We start from the raw sequence: 24,378 nt of genomic DNA, 5'->3' as shown, positions 1-24,378 counted from the left end.
AAAGAAGGAAATTTTGCTTCGTTCGATCAACTTATAGGGGGTGTTATCGGCAGAATGCGCAGTCGTTGCCCTAATTTACAGCATTTCTCCTAACCATCCGAATTGCCTTAGAACCTAGAGCGTGAGACTTATGCGACGCATCTGTAGAAAATTAGAGCAAATGTACAGTAGTTTCCGAAATCCAATTGACTGTAACTTACAGTACCTACCTCTCTTGCAACTTCATTCCCGGATAATGAACCCGAGATACCCTAACCTATTTTAGTTCAACGCTAGATCAACGGCAGAAGCGCAACCCTAATGCTTAGTGATCAGAGTTCTGAAACTGGATCCGTTGTTACTTCTCACACTGTCAGCTAGCTCGGGTATATTGTGAATACAATATCCTCTCAAAGTTTACACATGCGGCCACCCACACACTTCTTATATTTTATGTCATTCTGTCGGGCAAATTCCGTGTAATTTACGACGCTGTCAGTAATAGGGCTCGATTATTTCGAGAAAATTTATCACGTTCTAAATCACATGATTCAATGGCGAGATAATAAAGTCTGCCGTGCCGTGTCTGGTACACCGATTTAATAGGTGCATTCAGAGTGTCTGAAACTTAGCGATAAAGATGCGCTGTACGAAAGACCTGTAACTGTATTTAGGGATACGTGATGGTATGTAAAACGCAAAGTACCCCACATGGTGGCGGAGTGATTAATTATGGATCTCCCCCGCTTTTCAGCAGGTCCGTTTTAGCTTTATTGTCGGCTAGTTATATTCCGCTCCCTCGCCTCCAGGTCTTATCTAGCCGTCTCCTCTTGCCCTCGACTACCTTCAGGAATCAGTCATGTCGCCCGGTTCTGGAGGTAATGCAGTCAGGTTTCCTCGGCAGAGGGTACGGTTACCCTACCCTCGTTCAAAATCCGGATGCCTAGTTTGTCGACGTCAGCACAAGAAATGTGATGAACGTCGTCCAGCGTGTTCTCGCTGTTTGGCAAAGGGGAAGGATTGCCAATGGCCATTTGCTGCTCGGCGTGAGGTCGATCTCGAAGAATCACCGCCCGTCCATGACGCTCCGTCTCCGATACGGGAAGTCCCTTCTGATTCAAGCCCCTGCAGGGTTGAACTGTTCCCCTCGACCTCCACCAACGATGCTGTAGAGTTTGAGGAAGAGGTATTGCGTCTCCTTGCACCACCAGGTTGCTCCTTGGGCTCTGTGTCTTCCATGTTTTTAGCCCACTTTGTCGGCGAGACCAGCAGATACATGACTACAGTGAGCCCGGAGAAGAATCCGTTCCTAACGCATATTCTCCCTCTGGCTTTTTCTGAGGAGTTGGTGCTTCATTCATTACTAGCCCTTGGAGGGGCACACTTGGAAAGTAGGCAATCCTCTCCCGAAATCAATACATGGGTATGCCGACACTATGGACGAGTCATACATCTACTACAAGACACCATTTCGCGAAAATCGGACCAGCTAATTGACTGGCTTCGAGCTTCTCTTGCTCTGTTGATGCTGTACCTTTTTGGAGTATGTTCACTGCCTTTTACTTAATCAATCTCTTCGAACCCCTTACTGCGCATGTAACATCGGCAAACTGGCGCTGATTGCCATAATAAGGCTTGATATTACAGACCTGACTCTTTATTCACTAGGTTTTCAATTCCTTGCACTCTGGAGGCGCAATTCTACATATTCGAGCCGGGAAGAAAGTTATCCCAAAACTGTTGAATGCTGCTTCATCGGAAACGAATAGTATGCGAACACTATGCGGTATAACATTCGAGTTATACACCTACCTGTCGCTTATAGCCACCCCTACCCCTTACGACAATGGGACACCATCCGAGCTGGATACTCGCAACTCCCTTTTGCTGTCCTGGGAACTTCTCAAAGGCCATGCAGGTTTTGGCGTCATCGTTTCTCCAATACATCGATACTTGGAGATTATCCCGCATGTGGTTGCCCTTTGCACACGCCGCCAATCAGAATTGACCTTCAACGAATGTTCTGCGGAAAGCTTGATGCTTTTCAATGACCTGATCGCTATCATTGATACTATAGGCTGTGAGGATGGTTCGAAATCCGCGCCAAATCTCGAAGCCTGTCATAGTCTTTTGATCGCCGCAGTTTATCATCATGCCTTGATAATCTTTGCACACGACGCTATGTGGTGTGGTACCATTACCAGTGACGAGTCCCGCCTATCGATAGTTCGTCAGCATGCTCTTGGTGCGCTGAAATTATTACCAGCTTTGATGAACACTGATTACCGGAACTTACTTCTGTGGCCAACTCTCGTGATTGGATCTTGTCTTCTCCACGAAGAAGAACTCGATATACTTCGATCGTTATTGTCTATTAGGCAGCCAATATCTGTGATTATTAAGATGAGAATAATGCTTGAGAGACTGTGGGCTGAGAATGACCCTGTCTACTTTGGACCCTATGGATTGCAAAAATATATGATGGTACATCAGACTGTTATCTATCTTGCATAATCTGGTACTTTGGGTCTATTATGTCGACACATGTATTATAACACGCTGTGAAATTTCAACAGAATGGCAATTTTGGCTTCACTTATGGAGAGATGATACACTATGCGGTATTTTGTGTGCCGTTGTCAGACTGTTCCCTATTTCCATACTTTGCAGCCCACCTATACCCACGTTTCGATTCCATTGAAGTCAAATGCGGTCTAACAGGTTCTCAATCTGACTGTTCCGGTAAAAGCCCGCGGGGACACCGAAAAGTGGCTCTAACTCTGAACCAATTGGCAAAGACAATTGACAAAACGATGCCAAAGATCGCTGGTGCCCAGTTCATTGTATCCAACGTCACAGGCACATATTGGGGGAAGCAAACAAATAAGGCGCTGATAATCATCCAGCATATTGCGATAATATTGATGACAGGTCCAGCGGCTCTGAGATTAAAGAATCTGTTTGAAGGAAGATTTCGGAAATTAGCCAGACGCAGGCAAGTTGGCATGGCGTAGGAAGTGGTAAAGCAAACCACCGAAGCGCCGAATAGCCCATTTAAGACAGTGAGGGGCGCAAAGCAAAGGATAGAGAAGAGCGCACAAGCCCCACATGATGCAAGTACAGCGTTGAAAGGTGTCTGGTAGCGATCGTTGACTGCTGAGAGCAAATTCTCGAACGGCAAGCCTCCCACTTTCGCGAAAGACCAAATAACCCTGCTGCAACCTGTGATAATGCTGATAAGTCCGTTAAGTGTCATGATCCAGTATATCAGGCAGACAACAATAACGAATGCTTTTGATGGCAAGGCATCCCAGCATATCTGAAGAATAGGCATACCCGCCAATGGTTGGAGGAGGTTTTCTGGGTGGGTTGTACAGAAAATTAAGGAAATGACCATTATCAAACTGCCAATAGCAGAGAGAATAGCATTCGCTAGCATCACAATTGGCACCTGCCTCTGTGGTTGGGGAAGCTCTTCTGCCATGTGGGCTGCTGTATCAAACAAGCAGACAGTCATCATGCCAGGAAGGAGACCCAGAAAGAATACCAGTCCGTCTGATGACCAGCCAGTCTCATTGACAACATCCATAAATGCTGACTTTGCAGAGGCTTTTGGATGCACGGTAGCCAGCAGGGCGATGCAGATAAACAAGGCTGCAATATTTAAAAAAACAACCATAAAAGCTGTCAAATTTGGCACCATACTGATGAGCAGCGTGTTCAATATGAATGCGACAATTAAGACAGTGATGACGAGAAGAAAGATCTGCCACGAAGTAGGCTCGTATGTGTCCGAAACCAGTTGGCCAAAGCTGGCAATAAAATCAGCCGCGAAGACCGCGGTTCCAGCTGAAGCGAAGATCCATCCAAATGTTGTCATCGCACCATTCAAGTAGCTGAGAAAGCGCGCATACTGCGGTGGACTTAGGATGGCAGTCCAATATATTTGCCCTTGAAATGTTGAATAAGATTAGCAAGATCACAGAATTTGGCCGTGGATGGAGCCTTACCAGAAGTATGCGGATAGGCACTCGACAGTTCGGCTAAGCTCAGGGCTACCAGAAGTTGCCCGATTACAGCAACAAGGAAGCCCCAGAAGTAGAAAGGGCTACCCCCAACGCCGGTTATGAGAGTGGTATAGCCAGCGATTCCAAGAGGTGCTGCGGTGACGGAAAATTGAATACCTATGGTGCTCCACAGGTTGAACCGATTATTGTTAAGCTGTGTCACCTCACACATTTGGCCCTCCCGCCTTGTCTCCACAGTATCGAGAGCTGGGTGAGGTGGGGCTTTTTCGTCAAGCATCGCGAAGGTCTTGATCTGTATGTTGTATCTTGGGCTCCTACCACACTTGTGAAGAAGATTTTTGTTGTCTAGAGAAATTCGATAAGGTATCTACGCTATGAAGATTCACAGACTGTCTAGAGAGCGGTAACATATATACTCTACGAGATGTTGGCCTGATTCAGTAGACTTTGGGTGAACGTACCCCGCGTTTAAACCAATAGACTTATCTACGCGCCAAAATTTTATTACCGATACTGTCTATAATTCCTATCTCTAGGGAGCTCTAGCTGAATTTGCGGGGTATGGAGAAGGAATCACCATCAGTGGGAATTCAGCAGAAGCCTCACGCCTGTGGCGTGAACAATGCTTAAACAATAGAGTTCCACATTTTTCAGGTCATCTGACAGCTGCCTCTATTTGCCACAGCCCCCTAGGTGGTTTTCAGATACCAATAGGAATTCCCTTTGGAGCGCGTAGATAAAGCTTCTGTTCTCACCATGGTAATTACGATAACTACTAGATGTATCATAAGCGAGCTAAAATCCGATTCCTTTAATATTCATAAATGAATGGCTTGTTGTTTTCAACATATTTATAATATGTGATTTGCTATGTCCAGAACTCATGAACATAAACAAAAGTTCTTCCAGTTTCCAACAAGAATGACTTAGATTCGAGACTTAATACAATGCAAGTATCTCTATTGAGCGTTGAGAATGAGCCCACTTAGTTATGAATTCTAAAATGTGCCAATTCTTCACAATATAGCCTCGCGTTATTTGACTTGGGTCAAGCGTGGCTATAGGAAATTCAAGTAGCGTGCCGCTCCATAGAAATTATGCGACCCTTTTGACGCCCGTATTATGGCCGTATACAAACTAAATCACATACTTCAAAGATGTCAACTAGCTTTTTCCCACCAGGAAATGACATTATGGAACTTACTGGGATAAACAGGTAGGGGACTTCCCTCTCATAGCGAGCCCAAGCCTCCCCATACTTTCTTCGGCACTTGTTAATATCCCTCTTGGTTCGATGGATAATCATAACCATGAAGAAAAGGAAGTAAAACCAAGGAAATGGACTCCTAATAACGGCATATTAGCTATCACAGTTCATATTTAAATGATAGGGAGATACATACCTGAAACCGGTGATTAAACCCCAGCACATGGAGAAAAACATGTCAGGAATATAGTTTGGTTTCCGGACTATTGCGAACCAGCCATCAACCATTATGCTATCGCCCGTGTCGGTTTCAATCGTTTTTGGGTTTTCGATCGCCTGCCATGGCACCTGAGGAAATGTATTCCGTTTCACGAGTTGTCCCTTTTCCTTGTGGCGAAATGCATTTTTTTGACCATTTGCACTGTCCCACATCCAGTAGAAGAAGATATACATGGCAGATAATAGTGCGAGTTTGTAAGGGTTCCATTGATATTCGGATGGGTCATTATTAGCCAGGTAAAGGGCACAATGACAATAGGTGAAAGGCACGCCAGCCATATTCCAGAATGTGAGCAAAAACCCCAGTTTTTCGAAATACATATCCCTTTTCCCTTCAGCTAAGCAAAACTTGAATTTGAATATTTGGGTAGACTCACCAGCTTGTAATAATCATTTGCTCAGCTTTGGCGCACGCATTGACGTACAGGTAATGTGCTCCAGCCAGGAAGATAACCTCGGCGGGAATATAGCCATAAGTTTCGTGAAGGCGAGCAGCGGCGGAGCAGGTAATGAGGAACAAGATAAACCACGGGATTCTCACCTCGTAAAACATCTTGAAGTCCAGGATACCAATGCGAGGATTCAGTTCCGCACCCATGAAGAAATCATAAACAACAGAGCCTGACAGCCTGTGGGTGCGCCCACGTACTATAGCTCGAATATAAACAATAAAACTGTTCAAGAAACCTGACAAGATGGCAACACTCATAATGGGTCCAAACTCGTCAATCAACGTATACATGGGAAACACACGAGTAACGTGGAGCACAATGATGATAGCAAGGGTCGCATAGAAGCTGCAATAGGCGGAGCAGTAGTATAGAAGCCTTTTCCCACCTTCATGCTGCAGCGGCCGACCCAAGTTCCAGACACCAGGCATATAACAGTACATAACTGCCTCCATGATAAAAAACGTCCAGTAGATAGCCCATGCTTTCGCGGACGGGTAGGCTCCCTCATAGACCAATTGGCACAAATGACAGATGAAGTCAGGCCAGGATTGGCCGGGGTCAGGGAAAGGAAGCATACCGTCATAGTATGTTGCACCAATCCACATGTACCACATCAAGAGAGGAAACCCCGTCATCAATAGCACAGCACCCACTGGACCACCGAACTCAAATTCATTGGATACACCATCTGTGAATCTATTTGTGATTCTTGACGCACTCTCTTTCGCCCATTGACCAGGCAGATCAGGGGTATGAGAGTTTCTTTGCCTCGCGGCCATTTGGAGCGATTGATTCGATATCAGAGTTGGACAGTGCGCTGGCGGTGATCACAAGTCCTTGAATGTTTATTTTCAAGGGTGCAGCTCTTCAAGGGTACGACTTAAATCTTATGATGTGTACGCAAAATTCATCTCAGGTGGATCCATTGTCATTGCAGGGCCGAGGAACCGAGGTTCCTTCTTGCCCTGAGACAGACAGCGATGCCCAGGGGCCTGGATGGACCACACTTTGACCAATGGTCCTTTTGATTTGGACACAAGTTTCAGCCGTGTATAATTGCCGGCAACTAGGCGAGTCCCACTAACCTTGCGCCTAGATAGTATGCGGGTGTCAATAGTGATGAAGAGAATATCGGTTCAAGCAGGTGGCGAGTGAACAAAATTGAAGTGGGGTAATCTGTTTCGGCGTACTTGTATGGGTAGGATCGAGCGACTAGATAAGCGATGATAGCCGCCGCTACAAGTTGGGTGGGTCATAATCGGTGTAGAGAAGAACGACCAGGAAGATTATGCTATTATCGTTCATCTCTGGTTAGTAGGTGTATTTCAAGTTATATATACTGTGGTCAAATGCGGTTTTGTTCAAGATACTTTGTTTTCCACCACTAAGTTCGAAGTAATCGCGGCGATGATCAGTCTGCAACAGTTATCATTCTTGACTATCCTCGAGGTTGTTCTTCTCATCTACGGTGTTCGATGGGTCCTGATCTCGTTGATTCATGCCCAGCGAGCTCGGCAAATGGGGTGTAAGCCCGCCTTTGTCCGACCGAGCAAACTTCCGCTGGGTATTGATATTGTGAAACGATATATGGATACGACAGAGAAGCAAATCCTTCAAAATGATGATTTGCTGCTTTACGAAGAGCTGGGCCGACGCCCGACGTGGAATCAAAACCTCCTTGGTACTTGGCACCACATGACAACAGACCCAAAGAATGTGCAGGCTATGCTTGCGACACAGTTCAAAGATTTTGAGCTTGGCCCTTTTCGGCGTAACATGTTCAACCCGGTCATTGGGAAGGGCATTTTTACTACTGATGGGGCGGATTGGTATGTGACTTATTAATAGTCTCAGAGGTTATGTGTGTTGATGTTGAATATAGGCAACACTCTCGGTCTCTTCTTCGCCCACAATTCACTCGAGGCCAAGTTGCTAATCTGCGACTGGAAGAACAGCACTTCCAGCACCTCCTCAGTCGTCTCCCAGTTGAATCTGACTCGTGGACGTGTACTGTGGATTTAGCGCCCTTGTTTTTCAATCTGACTCTTGACTCCGCAACTGAATTTCTCTTTGGACAGAGTGTGAATTCTCAAGTCACCTCATCGAAGAAAATTCAGGACCTCAAGCCTGTGAAGTCCACACAAGATGGTCCCCCTGACGGATACTCTTTTGGTCAGGCTTTTGACCGAGCCAATGGAGTGGTCGCGTACCGAAGTAGGCTGATGAGTCTGTACTTTCTCTACAATCCTGCACAATTTCGCAAAGATTGTGCAGAAATCCAAAACTTTGCCCGTTTTTATGTCAACCTTGCTCTTACTGGGGGCCTGAAACGCGGGGAGAACAAAGCCGTCGAAGAGGACCAAAATGACTCTGGCTACGTTTTTCTTAGAGAACTTGCTAAGGAAACGCAGGATCCCGAAGAGCTTCGTACTCAGCTTCTCAACATTCTACTGGCCGGTAGAGACACTACTGCGGGTCTTTTAGGATGGACTTTTTATCTACTTTCACGTCATGTGGATGTTTATGAAAAGCTACGTACCGTTGTCATTGAAACATTTGGGAAATTTTCCAGTACCAACACCATTACTTTTGAATCCCTGAAGTCATGTTCCTATCTGCAGCATGTTTTATCTGAAGTTCTACGACTTCATCCAGTTGTTCCTGAGAATGGTCGCCGCGCGGTCCGAAACACTACACTCCCTCGTGGGGGCGGCCCAGACGGTACTTCGCCAATCTATATCCGCGCCGGAGAAGATGTTGGGTACAACGTGCATGTTATGCATCGCCGGAAGGATATCTGGGGTGATGATGCTGAGCAGTTTCGTCCTGAACGGTGGATAGGACGCAGACCGGGATGGGAATATTTACCTTTCAATGGTGGTCCGAGGATCTGCTTGGGACAGCAATTCGCTCTCACTGAGGCTGGATATGTGGTCGTGCGGATGCTACAGCGATTCGACAAAGTGGAAAACATGGACCCGTCAAGAGTGGTCAAACATAAGTACACGTCGACCACTGCCCCCGTTCAGGTCCTTGTGCGACTACATGGCAGTTCCTAATGAACAGTAGATAAGTGCGCGTGGGTAAATTGGCCAAGCGCTTTCAAATTTCTAGAGAATGGAGAAATTCAAGTCTGAAAAGGAAAACCCTGCGAGATAATCCTTGCAAATTACAAAGTCTACCAAAGCATACCAAAGCATACCTAGACAATTTGACCAAATGAGTTTGTGAACCCGGAACGCCTAAAGCTTGATCTGGAGGGTCCAAATCAATTCTTAGGTCCGAACCAGCAAGCATGTACCAACATGTAAACATGATGGCGAGGAGAGACTGCCAAAATGATCAGAACATGCTATTGATTCACAAAGGAGGTTCTATGAGAGAATGTGGCTAAGGAGCAGGTTGAGGTCTTGGCTGCGTAAATAAGTATTTGAGTTACCATGGTAGAACCGAAACGTTACCCACATACAATACAGTGCCAACACAAGTGACTAGGCGGAACGCATACATTACTATTACTTATCACCCCATATTTTCACGTTTTATCGTCCCAGTATTGAGTACGCTGTCACTAGATGCTTTATCCCGCTTGCATTCTGTTTGGAACACGCTGGTGGAAAAAGTCCTAATTTCTTTATGATATAACTTTGATGCGCTGCCTGACTAGGATCGTTCATGACTGGGATCAAATTTAATGGGCTTGAATACGTGAAAATACTTCAGGTGAACAGGTATAACAGGACTAATTTGTAACCGGAGAGAACCTTGGTATTGAAGATAAATCACGTAAAAGGTACAGCTCGGGACATTGTCTACATCGGCATTGAGGTGTTTCTCGGGGTCCGAGGGCACCGAAGTTTAAACTACAGTTTCGAGCGGGGTAGTAGGCCCTGGTAGACACCAAAGTGGGTGGGTTATCAACCACTCATGATTATATTCAATTCTGAGTGTTCCCGGCACCAACCGAGAGAGCCAACTTCAACCAAGATAGCAAATATACGAATTCCGAAATGTGTTCCCAGAAGTTAGGGGTAGTCTGGCATTGGAATGATGCCAAGGGCAGCAAGGAGGATCCCTGGCAAAATCCAAAGCAGCGTCTAGATAAGAAAACGAACTAGGTCATGTGGGGTAGATGACGTACAGCAGAGATAAGAGTCAAGCGAGTGCGGTTAGCGATTAGATTGGAGATCCGAGACTACCGCCTGTAATCAAAACGTGCCCACTCACACGGCTCAATGGCGAAAGTAAGAGAAGCCATTGTGTTGGGCTGAAGGAGAGGGCGCTGGAAAGCCCTTCTGGTTGTTTGATGAATCTTGGCAAAATTCATGATGTCCTCTATAAATAAACGATGCTCATTGACGGGATTCCCTATCCATACGTATATCACTTGTCGGGCTGTTGACATAAAGCATTATTTGACTCTCCTGGATTATCGAACTTCATTCACCATGACTCCAATCTCTGTTCCTCACGTGACGCCAACAGACGATCCAGAATCAATCACCCAATCCCTACGCGAATGCGGTGTCCTGATCATCAGAGGACTTCTGTCGAGAGACCAGTTGCAGGAGTTGAATCACGAACTTGACAAACCGTTGGAGGCCATCCAGTCGGGCTCCAAACACAAGGTCGACAAGATCCAAGACTTTCACGGCAGCAATACAAAGCGCCTCACAAATGTTACAACCCACAGCAAGATATTTCGTCATCAAGTGCTTGAGAACGAATTAGTCCACGCCGTGGCTGAGAGGGTTTTCCACCAAGACTCTGGGACGTACTGGATGGGTGCTGCTCAAGTGATCCAAATCGGGCCTGGCAACAAAGCTCAGGTGCTTCACCGGGATCAAGGCCAGTATCCAATCTTCAATCTATTGGGCGCGAAGGCACCGGAGGCGACTATCAATTTCCTCATCGCCCTGACAGACTTTACTGAAGAGAATGGCGCCACCAGAATCATCCCTGGATCTCATATGTGGGAAGACTATTCCAACATGGGGTCACCTGACCAAACGGTTCCTGCCATTATGAAGGCCGGCGATGCTGTCCTGATGAGTGGCAAGACAGTTCATGGTGGTGGTGCCAATAAAACTAAAGATGAGAACCGTCGTGGCTTAGCTTTCACACTACAGTGTAGTTATCTGACGCCAGAAGAAGCGAATCCGTTCATTATCGGATTGGATACCATCAAACAACTATCCCCTAGAGCGCAGCGGATATTGGGATTCCGTTCGCAATTCCCGAAATTTTCGCCTGGACTATGGCAATCCGACTACTCCGAGCTTGCAGACGTTATTGGCCTATCGGGGGAAGATGCAGCCCTTGAACGCTTGAAACGGGAAAACAAAGTGACATTCTAGGTCATAAATTGGTTATGCGCCTTTGCGGGCGGATGAATTATTATGGATCGTCTAATGAAGACTTCAGTCCTTTCTGCCGAGTTATCACTTCATATGTTTTGTCCAGCAATCTCGGCCATCATACATCATATCACGTGTTGATTTCATAGTGATGCATGTCAATTGTACGATACTCTCCTCTCTGAAATCGAATAGATGTAAATACGTTTGAAATGACCACAGTCGTTCAACACTATACTTCCCAACAAGCTGTTTCCTAAAGCGATGAATTGCATTTGTATTGTTAAATTTATTATCGGAGTGCCCGATTTTTCTAGATAATCTTAACTTAGCTGATTCGGCAGCTGTGGCATTAATTCCTGCTTTAAATTGATATACCACTTCATTGACATAATATTCTCAGATCTCTTTCGTCTTGATTCTTGAGTACCCCATGACTTGGACAAAACTTGTTTCTCTTCATCATTCCTATTGCATGATAATTTGCTCTCGAGCTACTCTCGTTGTGACTTTGGCAACCTACAGTTTTGCGGTCATGTGTAACGCTTCTTCCACCAGTTCCACGGCATCTTGAGCACACCCAAATGATGACTGATAACCAGCTCCACCGGCGCCATAGTTGTGGACTACCCATGTGTCACCAATGCGTTCCTTCTCCACCCTTGTTCCCCCTTCGCGCACTGGTCTCAACCCGACGCCGTGCCTTATGATATCAAGGTGTTCAATGCCTTTTCCACCAGTAAGGGATGGGCACAGCTCAACTGCCCTCTTCATGATTCTGACAGCAAGGCTTGGGTCAACCTGGGAATCCCAATTACCCTTCTGGTAGGACCCACCAAGGACAGTACCACCGCCTGCGGCCCTGGTCATGACATAGCAAACTTCTTCACCTCCATCGTCAGTCCCGGATATACCAACCATTTTGCTCGCATCATTACGAACAATCACGATCTGCCCGCGAACCGGTACCACCGACTTGTCTTCGACCCCACCCAGCTGGGAGGCCATTAGACCAGTACAATTGACTATCAAGTCGATTGAGTCTCCCAATTGATCACCGACGGAGCGGGCTTCCAGTACATGTTTGAAATCAGCACGTGTGAAACGCACGCCGTTCTTCAGGCATTCAGATACGAGCCAAGGAAGATATATAGCGGTGTTAATACAGACGGAGGTAAAACTAGTGCCAGCGTCCACTCCGGGGCCGAGTTTGTCTTTGGAAATGCTTCGGAACTTTCGGTGAGTTAGTGATCGCTCTCTACACAAGGCATTGCACCGAGAAAACAGAATTACAACTCACGTTGGGAATAATCTCCTTAAACCAGGGATTGGGAGCCAGCAACTCGGAAAACCATTCTGCTGTGGCGGAGCCTTTATCTTTGGATCGGCTATAAATTTGGCATTCTGTTCATATGTTTAGCATACCGTCTTGGAAGGAAATACCTGGACCAAGCCTTACGTACCTTGTATGTGTATGCCTGAATCCGGTCGGTTGAGTGCAAGGTCTAGCAGACGTGCCCATGTCTTTTTGTCCCATTCTGCTGCTTGCGTTCCACGCATTGAGACCCTAGGCATTTCTTGTGAGTCGATGACTATGCGAAATGTATGTATTATAGCTCGACCCACGGCATGTAATTTGCACCAGCCCATGGTGAGGCATATTCGATGTCATAGTCGCCGGGCATGTGCTTAGCAGCTACAATGATCCGGTATCCGCTTCGCTCAGATAGGAGGAGTGCTGTAGTAAGTCCTGCAACCCCAGCCCTGTAAAGAATGAGTTCCTTTTTTTCCTTGTTTTTTTTGAATATCGGGTATTGTCACTGCGACATTGCCAACTTACCCAATAACGACGACGTTCTTCGGTGACATACTTCGACTTTGGCGGTCGCTGAGTTGTAAGCAGTCAATCGATTTCGATATATTTGCGACGGAAGAATTCAACACCAAGGTCAGGCAGACTTTAATTTTAAATTCGATAGGTATATTTGGGTACTAGGAACGAAGATGCGTCAAAGTCGCGCATAAACTTAATAATATGTCGGCCTGGCTCGGGCGGATATTGCTGAAATTTGTGTTCCGGGACCGCTTAGTCGGAACCTCGCAAGTCGGGTTACCCCAGGTCTTATCTAGCCGCCCCTACCAGTAGCCGCCCGTTATCTATGCGGCGTTACCATTTACACCTAGAACACCTACATAGCCAAATCTGATGTTGACTCACGTGACTACGTGGCTTAAAGGATATAGCGTTGTATGTCAAGGAAATATATAATCACTCCCATGGCCTCTATCCAAATCGTGAGCACAGCATCCGTCAAAGTATTTCCGTGGAGTGAAATCATTCCCCCCCCCCAACATACTAGTCGTCATTTCTTTGAACTGTTTGACACAATTCGCTTCAATATGGCCTCTATGGATGCAATTCTAGGAGGGTATGAAAACCGACAAGCCAAACTTGAGGCATGCAACAACCCTTTTTCTCAAGGAATTGCTTGGGTCGAAGGCGGCTTATTTCCACTGGGGGAGGCACGCATTCCACTTCTCGATCAAGGTTTTCTGCATAGTGACCTTACATACGACGTTCCAGCTGTCTGGGATGGACGTTTCTTCCGCCTTGACGATCATATCGATCGATTGGAATCCAGCTGCAAGAAATTGCGTCTCCAGCTCCCTCTATCGAAGCCAGAAATCAAACGCATCTTGGTGGAGATGGTCGCTAAATCTGGCATTCGCGATGCTTACGTGGAACTTATCGTTACCCGCGGCCTCAAATTTGTTCGCCAAGCCGACCCGAAAGATATTGTCAACAGGATGTACATGTTTGTGCAGCCTTATGTCTGGGCCATGCCGCCTGTCTTGCAACGGACCGGTGGGAAAGCTATTATAGCGAGAACGGTCCGCCGTGTCCCTCCTGGGTCGATGGATCCGACGATCAAAAATCTGCAATGGGGCGACTTGATACGCGGACTGTTGGAGGCCGTCGATCGGGGTGCTAACTATCCTTTCTTAACTGATGGTGACGCAAACTTGACTGAAGGGCCGGGATATAATATTGTGCTTGTTAGAGATAGCATTTTATATACCCCAGATCGAGGCGTGCTTGAGGGAGTCACTCGCAAGACTGTCCTAGAACTTGCACAGAAAAACGGCATAACTACCCACGTTCAAGTTGTCCCGGTTGAGATGGTCTTCCAAGCGGATGAGATATTCATTTGCACAACTGCCGGAGGTATTATGCCTATCACATCAATTGATGGCCAAACTATCAATGAGGGTGAAATCGGGCCTGTCACTAAGCTAATCTGGGATGGGTATTGGAACCTGCACTATAGCCCTACTCACAGCTTTGCAATCACTTATGGAGACGTGCAAGAGAGACTGTAAAGGTTTTTCAATGGGAATCTTGCATTAAGCATGCCTCGATCTAAACATTCTCTATTTACTAGCATATCTTCCTTTGTTCAAAATGCCGCAGAGCTTTCGAAGTGTCACTCCGATTTCCATTCATGTAAACTGAAAGTCTATTACTATTATAGATGGGTACTTATTTTTAATCCAGTTTTTGACTTAAATCCTGGTCTGTGTATCGTATAGAGAAATTTTTTCAAGCTTGCATTGACTAAATAGCGATATAAGACGCCCACAACCACAACATGAAAGGGCCGTCCCATCGTGGCAATATTGAAGGCTCTCTCTGTAAGTTTGGTTACCTAGTCTCTTCAGATAATCATACTATTTAGTTACTATGGGATTGAAACAATGCGACGGATAGCATGCACGGCGACGTGACATAGTCTGTCTAAAGCGTTCGGGCCCAGTCGAGTAGAGATAGCTACGTCTGCAGCGCTTGTCCATGATTTTCTAGCTTCCAACAGAGGAAGCACCTACATGGCCATTGAGTTTAAGCTCTTCTGTGCTGTACTGTATTATAAAATGAAGAATTGTCGCTTGGATTGGAAGATAGGATGCTATCCTGCTAGTGGCGTTGTCAAGTTTTCGGTTTCCGCGGATGCCGGGGTCCAGCTGGCCAAATGCTTGGATGGTTTGATTTCTCTTCCCCTTTTTGATTGAAGTGTCTTAAATGAATTGTTCTGCTGTGACCAAGGCTACATCCATATCTACTTCATGCACGCTCTTTCGAAACCTACACCAATGTCTAATTCCCCCCCTTGAATGTGCAACTTTCATTTCAATTTCTCATTAACTCAACGAGTATAGGTGTGTTGGTATGTTTATACGTTTTCTAAATCATCCATTAACCGTCATCTCTGCATGGCTGATCTTAAGAATAGTGCGAGACGTCCGAAGGTCAGGACATGATATTCGAATATCATTCGATATGGAGTCAAAATTTTGCGATCAATCTGAAAGAAAGGAGGTAGTGGAACATAAGCAACGAAAAGCAATGAGATCATGCAGAAATTGTCAACGATCACATAAACGCTGCGGTAAGATACTTGGGCCTATCGGCTTCAATACAATCCTACTTCACTCGATACATTACAGAGAAAAGCTATTAACTTACTTTTTAGACAACTTACTGCCATGTACTCGGTGTATCAAGCGGGGAATATCGCATTCGTGCGTTGAAGGAACCCGAAAAAAGCCTCATTTTATCCAATACTCGGTAAAAGAACCCAGGTCGACCTTCAGCGACTGCAGAAAACTCGATGTAACAACTGGAGAGGAACACAAATCGAATTCTTCTCAACCGAAGTCTGCGGTTAGCCTACCTGGCCCTGATCGAATTGTGCTTGATAAGTCCGTGTTATGTGGCCCTGGATATAGCCATGCTCGCTCAGAGCATGCAAATATACAACCTAGCTCTGCTGTGCCAGGAAACGATCCAATGGCCTCCGATACGCAGTGCCCTAACTTGGATACTCGGGGCCGCAGCTTTCGCGGTCTGAGTTGTCATACTCGCACATCTGAAGTTTCTGAGCACGCAGTGCAATACCGCGAGCAGAATTTCCCAACCAAGTCAACAATCCATGAGATGAAGGCGTGTGAGAACACTAGGGTATTATTTGTGCACCCCGGACATTTGCATATGTTTCCTGACCAAACGATGCCTTGCGGATTCACTATCCCAAGCGGTTGGGCGAATACGTTTTTGTACCCGGACTGAAAGTGCTAGGTGCTGACAGAATGCAGAATCTTATTATTTGATTGGTATGGTGTCGTCTGGGCACTAAGCAAGCAACTTGAGCCCAGCTCACCCCTCTCACCCGGGCGGCAGCCACCCGACTATCTGCCGCACATAAGCCACACGCCGGCTAGTTAGTAGTATGGTGGGTGACCACATGCGAATCCTGGCTGTTGTATGTTTTTTTGCAGATTTTGTTGATTAGATAGGATTAGATTAATTCATCAGTTCTTACCGCTTCGCTCTTCAGACCCTTCTCGCCCCTTCGCCTGGACTCCAGGAATATCCCTGCAGCGCTGACGAGGCCCCCTGTCAGAAATTTCTCTCTGTACTACCCTTCGTCCAGCTCACCTCACACGTCTCCTTCCATCTTCTTCTTTTTGAGGGAAACAATTCAGTCCGACAGTTTGAAAAGCTATATTCGACAGTTGATATCGGTTCAAAGGACAATTTTGCAAAATGAGACCCACTGTTGCGGGTGCGTTTGTGGCATCGGTACCTCGTTCTAACTTACGTGGTTTGTATCCAAGTAATCAGCGATAGATCGCGGCCATACTTTGATGCCTCACTCATTTATAGACGTTCCACATAAACATTTTCCATCCTCCGGTTGAAGAGTGGCACGATATGTAACAGAACTATTATCTTTGCAGATGAACTAAAGCACCTTCAGGGCTTGTCTCCCATCATGGTATCGCAGAGAAATTTTGCTAAGGAAGAATATTGACTGACTACTCTCTGTGTCATAACCGTCCCCCTGTGAGAGAAATGGGTTTCATTCTGCATGTTGACCTGGCTCTCATTAGAGTCATGCGACTTCTTTGATTGGGTGGCTCTCAGCCTCTTGAGCTCCTCTTTGTAAACCAGTTACTAGTTGTTGTACATAAGATGTTGCTTGATGGTCACCAATTACTCCCAATTACGCTGCCACTCGCGGCTCGGTCAGCATAATAACCCAATGGTAAGCCTTGACCAGATCCGAATTTCTTGTCTTTTCTTCCAGTTTCTCATGCTCTGCAATCATGTAGACACTACTGGCCGAATAAGCGACACCTTGACAAGCTGGGTTAAGAGCACAGATAGCCAGCATCCCGCTAACCCTACGCGACGAACCCACGCTTTCAAGATGCTTTTTGGGCTGGTATTTCCGGCAGTGGACCCGAAATTGAAGTGACCCAACGGAGACAATGCTGCCGTCTGAATCCGGACAACTGGCGTTATCCATGTAGTCATCTTTGATCAAACGACTAGGAAGGTCGGGTGTTGTGGCACCGATGCCTCCCTCGCGTGGAGAAACCGGAACGAAACTGAATTCTGTACTATCCGCCCACCCAAGTGGAGGATATTCCCAATCCATCGTCATACGACACCGGCTGAGGTGAGTCTCATAGTAGACTCCCTGGCAGCTTCGATCAACTGTACAGGCTCCCATACAGTCCCCGAAATTCTTCGATTCAACGTAGTCGTCCGTGTAACGACCACGAGGTCTAGCGCCACAAAAGGCTTCGTAAGTCACACCAAACGCTGTCGCTCGCTGACCGTGGAGTGATGGGCACTTTTGCTTTGAGAATGCTTCAAATTCAGACGTCGAGTTGTTCTGCGGACCAATTTTCTGGGGTTTTGGCTCTGGTCTGGATTCTGCCTTCAATTTTTCGTTCTCTCGCTCGAGCTTTTCCTTGGCCGCTTGGTCGTCTTTCGCCTTTTGGACGCGCTCATCGTCTTGTTTCTTTAGCTTCTTGTTCTCCTGCGCAAGCTCTTCCTTCTCCCGCTCGAGCTTTTCCTTGGCCGCTTGGTCGTTCTTTGCCTTTTGTGCATGTTCGAAATTTTGCTTCTTCAATATCTCTTTCTCCTGCTCGAGTTGGTTCTGGGCTTTCCGGTGTTCTTCACGCATTGTATCTTGGTCGCTCTTGCATTTTGCTGCTGCGTTCAGTTGTGCAGTTGCACACTGTGCTTGAAGTCGCTCCTCCAAAGAAGCCTTTTCTTTTCTAAACCATTCCTTATAGTCGCTCCCATATAGAGGATGCGAAAATTGATTATTGCATTTTTTCTCGATTTCTTTGGTGTAGTGGGCGTGAAGCCTCTGTTCCAAGAGCGCTATCTGCTTCTTGCAACTTTCTGTCTCTTCAGCTTTGCAATTGGCTATTTCTGTATGAATTTTCTCGTTGCAGGACAGGTAATCCTTCCATCCATTATCGAAAGGTCCCATGCTGTAATCTGGCTTTGCATGGAAGCTTCCAGGCCTGCTAGAGAAGTCGGAGTACTGGTATAGCCAATATGGATCGAGATCATGTTGGCATAACCAAAGGGACTTGCTGGCTGGAGACCACGGAGGCAGTCCACATGCAGGGTCAAATTTCGAAGGAATGCCTGGACTGGCATGGCAGTGAATACTCTGTTGATATTCAAAGTCGTGGTTGTATGGTGTTGCCGAGTAGGGGTATGACGAGACTTGTTCGCATTGAGCCCCGCCATAATGAAAATTGTAGCCCGGGCTGCGGGACCAATCTTGGCCTGATAGCGTTCCGGGCATGACAGGTACATGATAGTGACCTGCACATATGCATACGTGGATCATGCTGCTAATAAATAGCACAAAAGTAAATGGCTCTTTCATAATGCAGAGACGGGTAGTTGAGCTGTGCGATGGAGCAAAATTTAAACGAGCAGTCAAGTCTGAGAGTATTTGAGAATTTTAGGCCAAAAGCGAAAGCACCATAGGAAATAGATAATGCGTACGGGTGTTTCGTTTGTTCAGCGTTGATTGTGGATGATAAGACTAGGAAGCCTGAGAAGAGCGGAGGTTTTCCACGCACCTATGCAGCTCAAAGTAACCCCCACCATGGCACAGTTACACGGCACAGGGATAATTTGTGATAGCGTTTATTACTGGGCAGGCAAGCTGTGTGCTATTTGTCACAGTGAAGCTAAGATAATGATGTCAAGTGTACAGGTTGACTAGATACTACATAGGTAGTCGCTACCACTGTTGCATTTAAAATATATGCACCAAACAATGAAGGATGGCATCCTTATACAATGTTTCTTGAGACTGTAGAAGCACTGATCAAGATTCCTTTCTGCACTTAATGATCCTACACCTAGCTTCTGTGTTGCAGGAAGTATGACATATTGTTATCATAGTGAGAGAATAGAATCATGTAACATAGCTAGGGAGCCACATTTCATTTCCTAATACATGATCCTGTAGCTGACCATACAAGTGTGGTTGCATAGGTGTTTAACATGATCTCACTGCTACCGAAATACTTCTATGAATTCAGCCACTTAGTGATGTCAGCATTTTAGCTGCTGAAAAGAAATTTCATATGGTTCAATCTGCAAACAGAGTGCAGAATCTGCCCCACGGGCCACAGCACATTTGGAAGTAGAGATTATGCATAGCCGGTATCATATAGGCATCATCATGCAATTGTAAATGGATGAATGTAGGTTTGTTAGGGCAATTATCTCACATTACACGGACAATCTTCAGCTGCCTTTTAAAAAGCCTGTTGAAGAGAATGCACCTGGTGTTCTATCAAGGTAAAGAAGTAGACGTGTGATTTACTGAAATAACATCATTGTGGAAGATTCATAGCTCTTAATTTTTTTCCACAATCTCTCATTTATTTATTTTACAGTCACATTCCCCCTTTTCACCTCTATCCCCCTTCTCTCCTTTCTCTCCTTTCTCACCCTTGTCACCCCTCTTGCACTCACATCTCACAGGACATGGATCAGGTTTTGGAACTGGCGGACGATCTGGTTCTCGGGGTGGTTGTGGGTGAAGGGGATAAGGATAAGGATAAGGATATTGAGGGGGATAAGGAGGCATAGGATAAGGACGTTGGTATTCAAGTGGCGGCAGTGGTGGCGGCGGCGGCGGTGGTTGTAGATAGGGTTGCTGCACAGGATAAAGAGGCGGTGGCGGTGGCCGCATTTGATGATGAGGATACAGATGCTGATTATGATATTCTTGGTAGCCCATTCCATTCCCATTCCATCCAAGGGGAGGAGGGAGCAGGCCCAGATCCCCAGGACTAAGACATAATTGAGTATTGGGAACAAAACTGCAGTAAGATGCCGGCGGGTAGCAAGGGGGGGCAATGCATCCAGTATATAAATGCGCTGTGGCACTGTGCAAACAAAAGATAAGAATCCATAGTAAAACGAAGTTGGCCTGCATTTCTGCACGGGAGGAGACAAATTGATAGGCACACCGTTCTGTGTGAAAGAGTAAACTGTCTATCGACACAAATACGCTTAGTTATACCTTTCTCTCTTGAACCCGTGTAAATATCCGACATATCCGTTTCCAAAGTTTTCACTTATCAGACCTGGATGAGCTGCCACAAGCTGTCACGAGCTGTCATAGCTGCATTCGTTACCTAGGTTCTACTTTTGCATTCCATCCCTTTCGTCAAGGGCTGTGCACGGACTAAGGATTGAGTATGACTTCAGGGCCTCCATCAAAGACCCTATTGGAGCCTATTTTCACATCAATCTAGACGGGTCTATGACTATTGGAACTCCAAAAACAGACACTCTTGCCGAAAGGAGACTTAGCATGACCGATGCAGGGTGGTGGGGATTGGAAACGTTACTTGAAGACTCCAAATCCACTCAACTACGACATATTTACAAGCCCAATGATGCCAACCGGGCAATCCACCTTCTGTAACATGTGATATGGAAAAGCAATAGTACATCTAGTGAGGCTACCAAGCCGAATTCCAAGGTTCACAGAGTTGCATGACATGAACCTGTTTATCTTCTATGATTCATGACAATCTACAGGGCGAGTCTGCAAATAGGCAGTAGGCCTACACCCGCTCTTATCAATTACCGTGCTGCTGCAATTCTCCTGGCTGGAATCCACTTTCTATCTTAAGGATACTGAACTACAGACATCCTAAGGGTCTCTCTCGGTTTTTTCTTCTATAAGACGACAAAGAGCTATCTGGAAGCACAATGCCTGTTCTTTATAGCTTAAAGCTTGTGGTCGTTGGCCTTCTCATTTCACATCTCTCTGGTGTAGTACGAGGCCAGAGTCTGCCGGCAGTGGATAATTTAAAGGGCAGTACAGCTGTACCTGGAGTTGATGGAAAAGGTAAGTCTCCAGTCCCTACCCTGATAAGCACATAAAAGATATATAATAACCTCTTGGCAGGAGGCTTAGGAGAGACAGTTCAGGGTCTTGGTATTGATCAAATTCTCAACCTTGACCTAGACAATCAAAAGGTATGCTATTCCGAGACACGAACGACTATATGACGCAAAATTCTTGATCAGAGAAAGCTCATTAAATGAAATTGAGCAGAAACTCGTTGGCGTAGGAGGCCAACAGGGCGAAGCAAAGATCGACGTTTTGGCCGCAAGACGTGCCAAAGAGAACAACAGTACAGCCGAGGAGGAGAAGCAAAAAATCAAGGACAATCAAAAGAACGACAAGAAAATTAAGCAAAAGGCTGAAGAAGACCTGATAGCAGGTCGTCTTAATGCATTCTATGCATATGGGATGCAGAGTGTTGGGCAGAGCGTCCGTCCCAAATGGGTTCTGGTCTTCGAGAATGCATTCACTGCCCATGCATATTTCGGGCAGGTGATGCAAGACTACCAGGAGTATTATAAAAAGAGCAGAGAGAACTCCAAGGATCCTCGTATGTAAAACTTACCTGTTTACAGTGAATTACTCTAACTCGAAACAGGACCGCACCCACAGATCTTCATTTTCCCTCACGGCGTCGGGCCTGACGGATTAGAACGAGTCAAGAAATACAAGGACTACGCCAACAAGTTATTCTTCAACCCAGTTGATGAGAAGAGTATGCAACTTCCTGTTATTCCTGTGCAAGATAAGTATGGTTATGTTTTACACAGCAGTAGTTAAGATCGCTTTCTTGAGGAAGCTTTGGGCCTTAACTCAGCAAGGATAATACTATTGGAATCTACTCCACAGTCTCTTATACCCACCAATGCCAATATGAATATTCTATCCGACTATTGTTCACCAAATCCGTCTTCACCAGCCCTTAGCGTAGCAAAGCCTGCAAACTCCGATGCTCTATGCGACGTGCACGTAATGTGGTATGTGGAATTCCCGGATACGGATTTGACCGTGTAGTCGCGTCAACAACTGTTTCTATATCCTTCATTTGCCCGTTTCCGGCTTGTAACATTCGTTATCATTGTCTATTTCTACTTATCCGCTACCTACTCTAGATAGATACAACTAAACTGCATTTCTGTAGCTTCTCCTTCCCGTCACTAAAACTTCACCAAGCCTAATCCAGTATAAATCCACCCCTTATTGGAATCTCCATACCGACGAGAAAATGATCATGGACGCATTAATGAGTTCAATTGCCTTTTTCATATTCATTAATGTCTCCTTCGCCCAAGTCGCCTATATCTGCACCTCTAACACGCAATGCACGCCGATCTCACTGTCTCAACCAGGTCAACAACCATGCCTCAACTCGATGCTGCAACCAATAGGGGGAACGCAAAATCCCTTCCCTCAATTTGGGTATGGCCAAGTTGGACCCTGCATGGGCTCACTCGGCGGCTCTAGCCTGCCAAACTTCCTCCCTATCCAGCAACCATCATTCATCGGCATGCCCATCGCCGTAAATATGGGTGGTCAAGGCCCGCTATTTGGAATGGGGCAGCAGCAGATTCCATACCAACCCCAGGTTATTCCCGGAGGTCAATACATTCAGCCTCAACCTGTACAGCCAGTAATTCAACTCATTCAACCTCAACCTGTACAGCCATCCACTTCAACTGGTCAGCAACAGCCTTGTAACATCTGTCCTCAAGGATCACCGGGGCCTCAAGGATCACCCGGGCCTCAAGGATCACCGGGGCCTCAAGGATCACCGGGGCCTCAAGGATCACCCGGGCCTCAAGGATCACCGGGGCCTCAAGGATCACCGGGGCCTCAAGGATCACCGGGGCCTCAAGGATCACCGGGGCCTCAAGGATCACCGGGGCCTCAAGGATCACCGGGGCCTCAAGGATCACCGGGGCCTCAAGGATCACCGGGGCCTCAAGGATCACCGGGGCCTCAAGGATCACCGGGGCCTCAAGGATCACCGGGGCCTCAAGGATCACCGGGGCCTCAAGGATCACCGGGGCCTCAAGGATCACCGGGGCCTCAAGGATCACCGGGGCCTCAGGGGAAGCAAGGTGATCAAGGTACTAGAGGTCCTCCTGGCGTTGATGGAAAACCGGGCCCTTCTGGGCTTCCCTGCACTTCGGGCTGTGCAAACCCAGATTCAGGGAAAGAGAAAGATCCAGGCTTAGATCCTGGAGGTATCGCCAAAGGAAATGGTGCAAAGTTCCAGGAGAGTGTACCTCCTGCGACTGGGAATGGAATCGCCGATGGGAATGGCGCAAATTTCAATGAAAATATGCCCAACCCTACTTTCCCGAGTGGAATTGCCAGTGGAGAGGGTGCTGCACTTCAAGATTTTATACCTTCAGTTGCAGAGAACGGAATCGCCAGTGGAGAAAATGCAAGGTATGATGACAATGTGCCTAAGCCTAGTGATGAAACAGGGATTTCAAAAGGGGAGGGTGCAAGCCTCGAGGATACTGTGCCTAAGCCAGTGGATGCTTAATCTATCTGCACAGTACGAGAATCTAGCAGCACAGTTGGGCAGCCCGATACGTCTTCTGTTTCATCAGCTAAGTACAACAGTCGGTTCCATTCATTTTGTTGATGTGTATTGTTGATAATACAGAAGTTGATGGCCGCAATTTGGACTTCATTATTTTGTTTCTCTTCTTTCTTTTCACATCTTTTATACATACTATTTCCTGTCACTTCTTTCTCTTTTTCTCTGATCTTCTCTTTAAAACTTCCTCGCCATTGTACAATTTTCTTCGAATTGCCTGCTTATTTACTATGGCGGCCAATCACGTACTG

At 46.4% G+C, this 24,378-nt stretch overlaps 10 protein-coding genes across 10 annotated transcripts; 5 read left to right on the top strand and 5 right to left on the bottom strand.

The window, feature by feature from the left end:
- Positions 1 to 3,417: 3,417 nt before the first annotated feature.
- N7496_005610 (amino acid transporter) lies at positions 3,418 to 4,284 on the bottom strand (the record flags this gene model as incomplete). The annotated part of the gene is made up of 4 exons (XM_056698539.1): positions 3,418 to 3,471; positions 3,527 to 3,633; positions 3,685 to 3,930; positions 3,990 to 4,284. 4 exons carry the CDS (start codon positions 4,282 to 4,284, stop codon positions 3,418 to 3,420), a joined length of 702 nt encoding a protein of 233 aa, XP_056557064.1.
- Positions 4,285 to 5,144: 860 nt separating this feature from the next.
- On the bottom strand, positions 5,145 to 6,724 carry N7496_005609 (ergosterol biosynthesis ERG4/ERG24; the record flags this gene model as incomplete). The annotated part of the gene is made up of 4 exons (XM_056698538.1): positions 5,145 to 5,156; positions 5,212 to 5,353; positions 5,411 to 5,818; positions 5,871 to 6,724. The coding sequence occupies 4 exons, from the start codon at positions 6,722 to 6,724 to the stop codon at positions 5,145 to 5,147; spliced, it is 1,416 nt and encodes a 471-aa protein (XP_056557063.1).
- A 628-nt stretch (positions 6,725 to 7,352) lies between these two features.
- Positions 7,353 to 9,004, top strand: N7496_005608 (cytochrome P450; the record flags this gene model as incomplete). Its single annotated transcript, XM_056698537.1, has 2 exons — positions 7,353 to 7,774; positions 7,828 to 9,004. The coding sequence occupies 2 exons, from the start codon at positions 7,353 to 7,355 to the stop codon at positions 9,002 to 9,004; spliced, it is 1,599 nt and encodes a 532-aa protein (XP_056557062.1).
- Positions 9,005 to 10,393: 1,389 nt separating this feature from the next.
- On the top strand, positions 10,394 to 11,302 carry N7496_005607 (monooxygenase sphC; the record flags this gene model as incomplete). Its single annotated transcript, XM_056698536.1, has 1 exon — positions 10,394 to 11,302. One exon carries the CDS (start codon positions 10,394 to 10,396, stop codon positions 11,300 to 11,302), a length of 909 nt encoding a protein of 302 aa, XP_056557061.1.
- A 519-nt stretch (positions 11,303 to 11,821) lies between these two features.
- Positions 11,822 to 13,171, bottom strand: N7496_005606 (FAD-dependent oxidoreductase; the record flags this gene model as incomplete). The annotated part of the gene is made up of 5 exons (XM_056698535.1): positions 11,822 to 12,535; positions 12,603 to 12,706; positions 12,766 to 12,869; positions 12,929 to 13,066; positions 13,143 to 13,171. 5 exons carry the CDS (start codon positions 13,169 to 13,171, stop codon positions 11,822 to 11,824), a joined length of 1,089 nt encoding a protein of 362 aa, XP_056557060.1.
- A 531-nt stretch (positions 13,172 to 13,702) lies between these two features.
- On the top strand, positions 13,703 to 14,683 carry N7496_005605 (aminotransferase class IV; the record flags this gene model as incomplete). Its single annotated transcript, XM_056698534.1, has 1 exon — positions 13,703 to 14,683. One exon carries the CDS (start codon positions 13,703 to 13,705, stop codon positions 14,681 to 14,683), a length of 981 nt encoding a protein of 326 aa, XP_056557059.1.
- A 2,681-nt stretch (positions 14,684 to 17,364) lies between these two features.
- N7496_005604 (uncharacterized protein) lies at positions 17,365 to 18,651 on the bottom strand (the record flags this gene model as incomplete). The annotated part of the gene is made up of 1 exon (XM_056698533.1): positions 17,365 to 18,651. The coding sequence occupies one exon, from the start codon at positions 18,649 to 18,651 to the stop codon at positions 17,365 to 17,367; it is 1,287 nt and encodes a 428-aa protein (XP_056557058.1).
- A 1,517-nt stretch (positions 18,652 to 20,168) lies between these two features.
- N7496_005603 (uncharacterized protein) lies at positions 20,169 to 20,444 on the bottom strand (the record flags this gene model as incomplete). Its single annotated transcript, XM_056698532.1, has 1 exon — positions 20,169 to 20,444. One exon carries the CDS (start codon positions 20,442 to 20,444, stop codon positions 20,169 to 20,171), a length of 276 nt encoding a protein of 91 aa, XP_056557057.1.
- Positions 20,445 to 21,416: 972 nt separating this feature from the next.
- On the top strand, positions 21,417 to 22,335 carry N7496_005602 (uncharacterized protein; the record flags this gene model as incomplete). The annotated part of the gene is made up of 4 exons (XM_056698531.1): positions 21,417 to 21,555; positions 21,616 to 21,686; positions 21,766 to 22,105; positions 22,154 to 22,335. 4 exons carry the CDS (start codon positions 21,417 to 21,419, stop codon positions 22,333 to 22,335), a joined length of 732 nt encoding a protein of 243 aa, XP_056557056.1.
- A 451-nt stretch (positions 22,336 to 22,786) lies between these two features.
- On the top strand, positions 22,787 to 24,070 carry aclF (extracellular proline rich protein; the record flags this gene model as incomplete). The annotated part of the gene is made up of 1 exon (XM_056698530.1): positions 22,787 to 24,070. The coding sequence occupies one exon, from the start codon at positions 22,787 to 22,789 to the stop codon at positions 24,068 to 24,070; it is 1,284 nt and encodes a 427-aa protein (XP_056557055.1).
- Positions 24,071 to 24,378: the final 308 nt, after the last annotated feature.

Source organism: Penicillium cataractarum (genome assembly GCF_028827025.1).
Source record: "Penicillium cataractarum strain IBT 29864 chromosome Unknown utg000004l, whole genome shotgun sequence".
Classification (NCBI taxonomy): domain Eukaryota; kingdom Fungi; phylum Ascomycota; class Eurotiomycetes; order Eurotiales; family Aspergillaceae; genus Penicillium; species Penicillium cataractarum.
The sequence above is the reverse complement of the archived record's forward strand: the minus strand, read 5'-3'. Positions and strand labels throughout refer to the sequence as shown.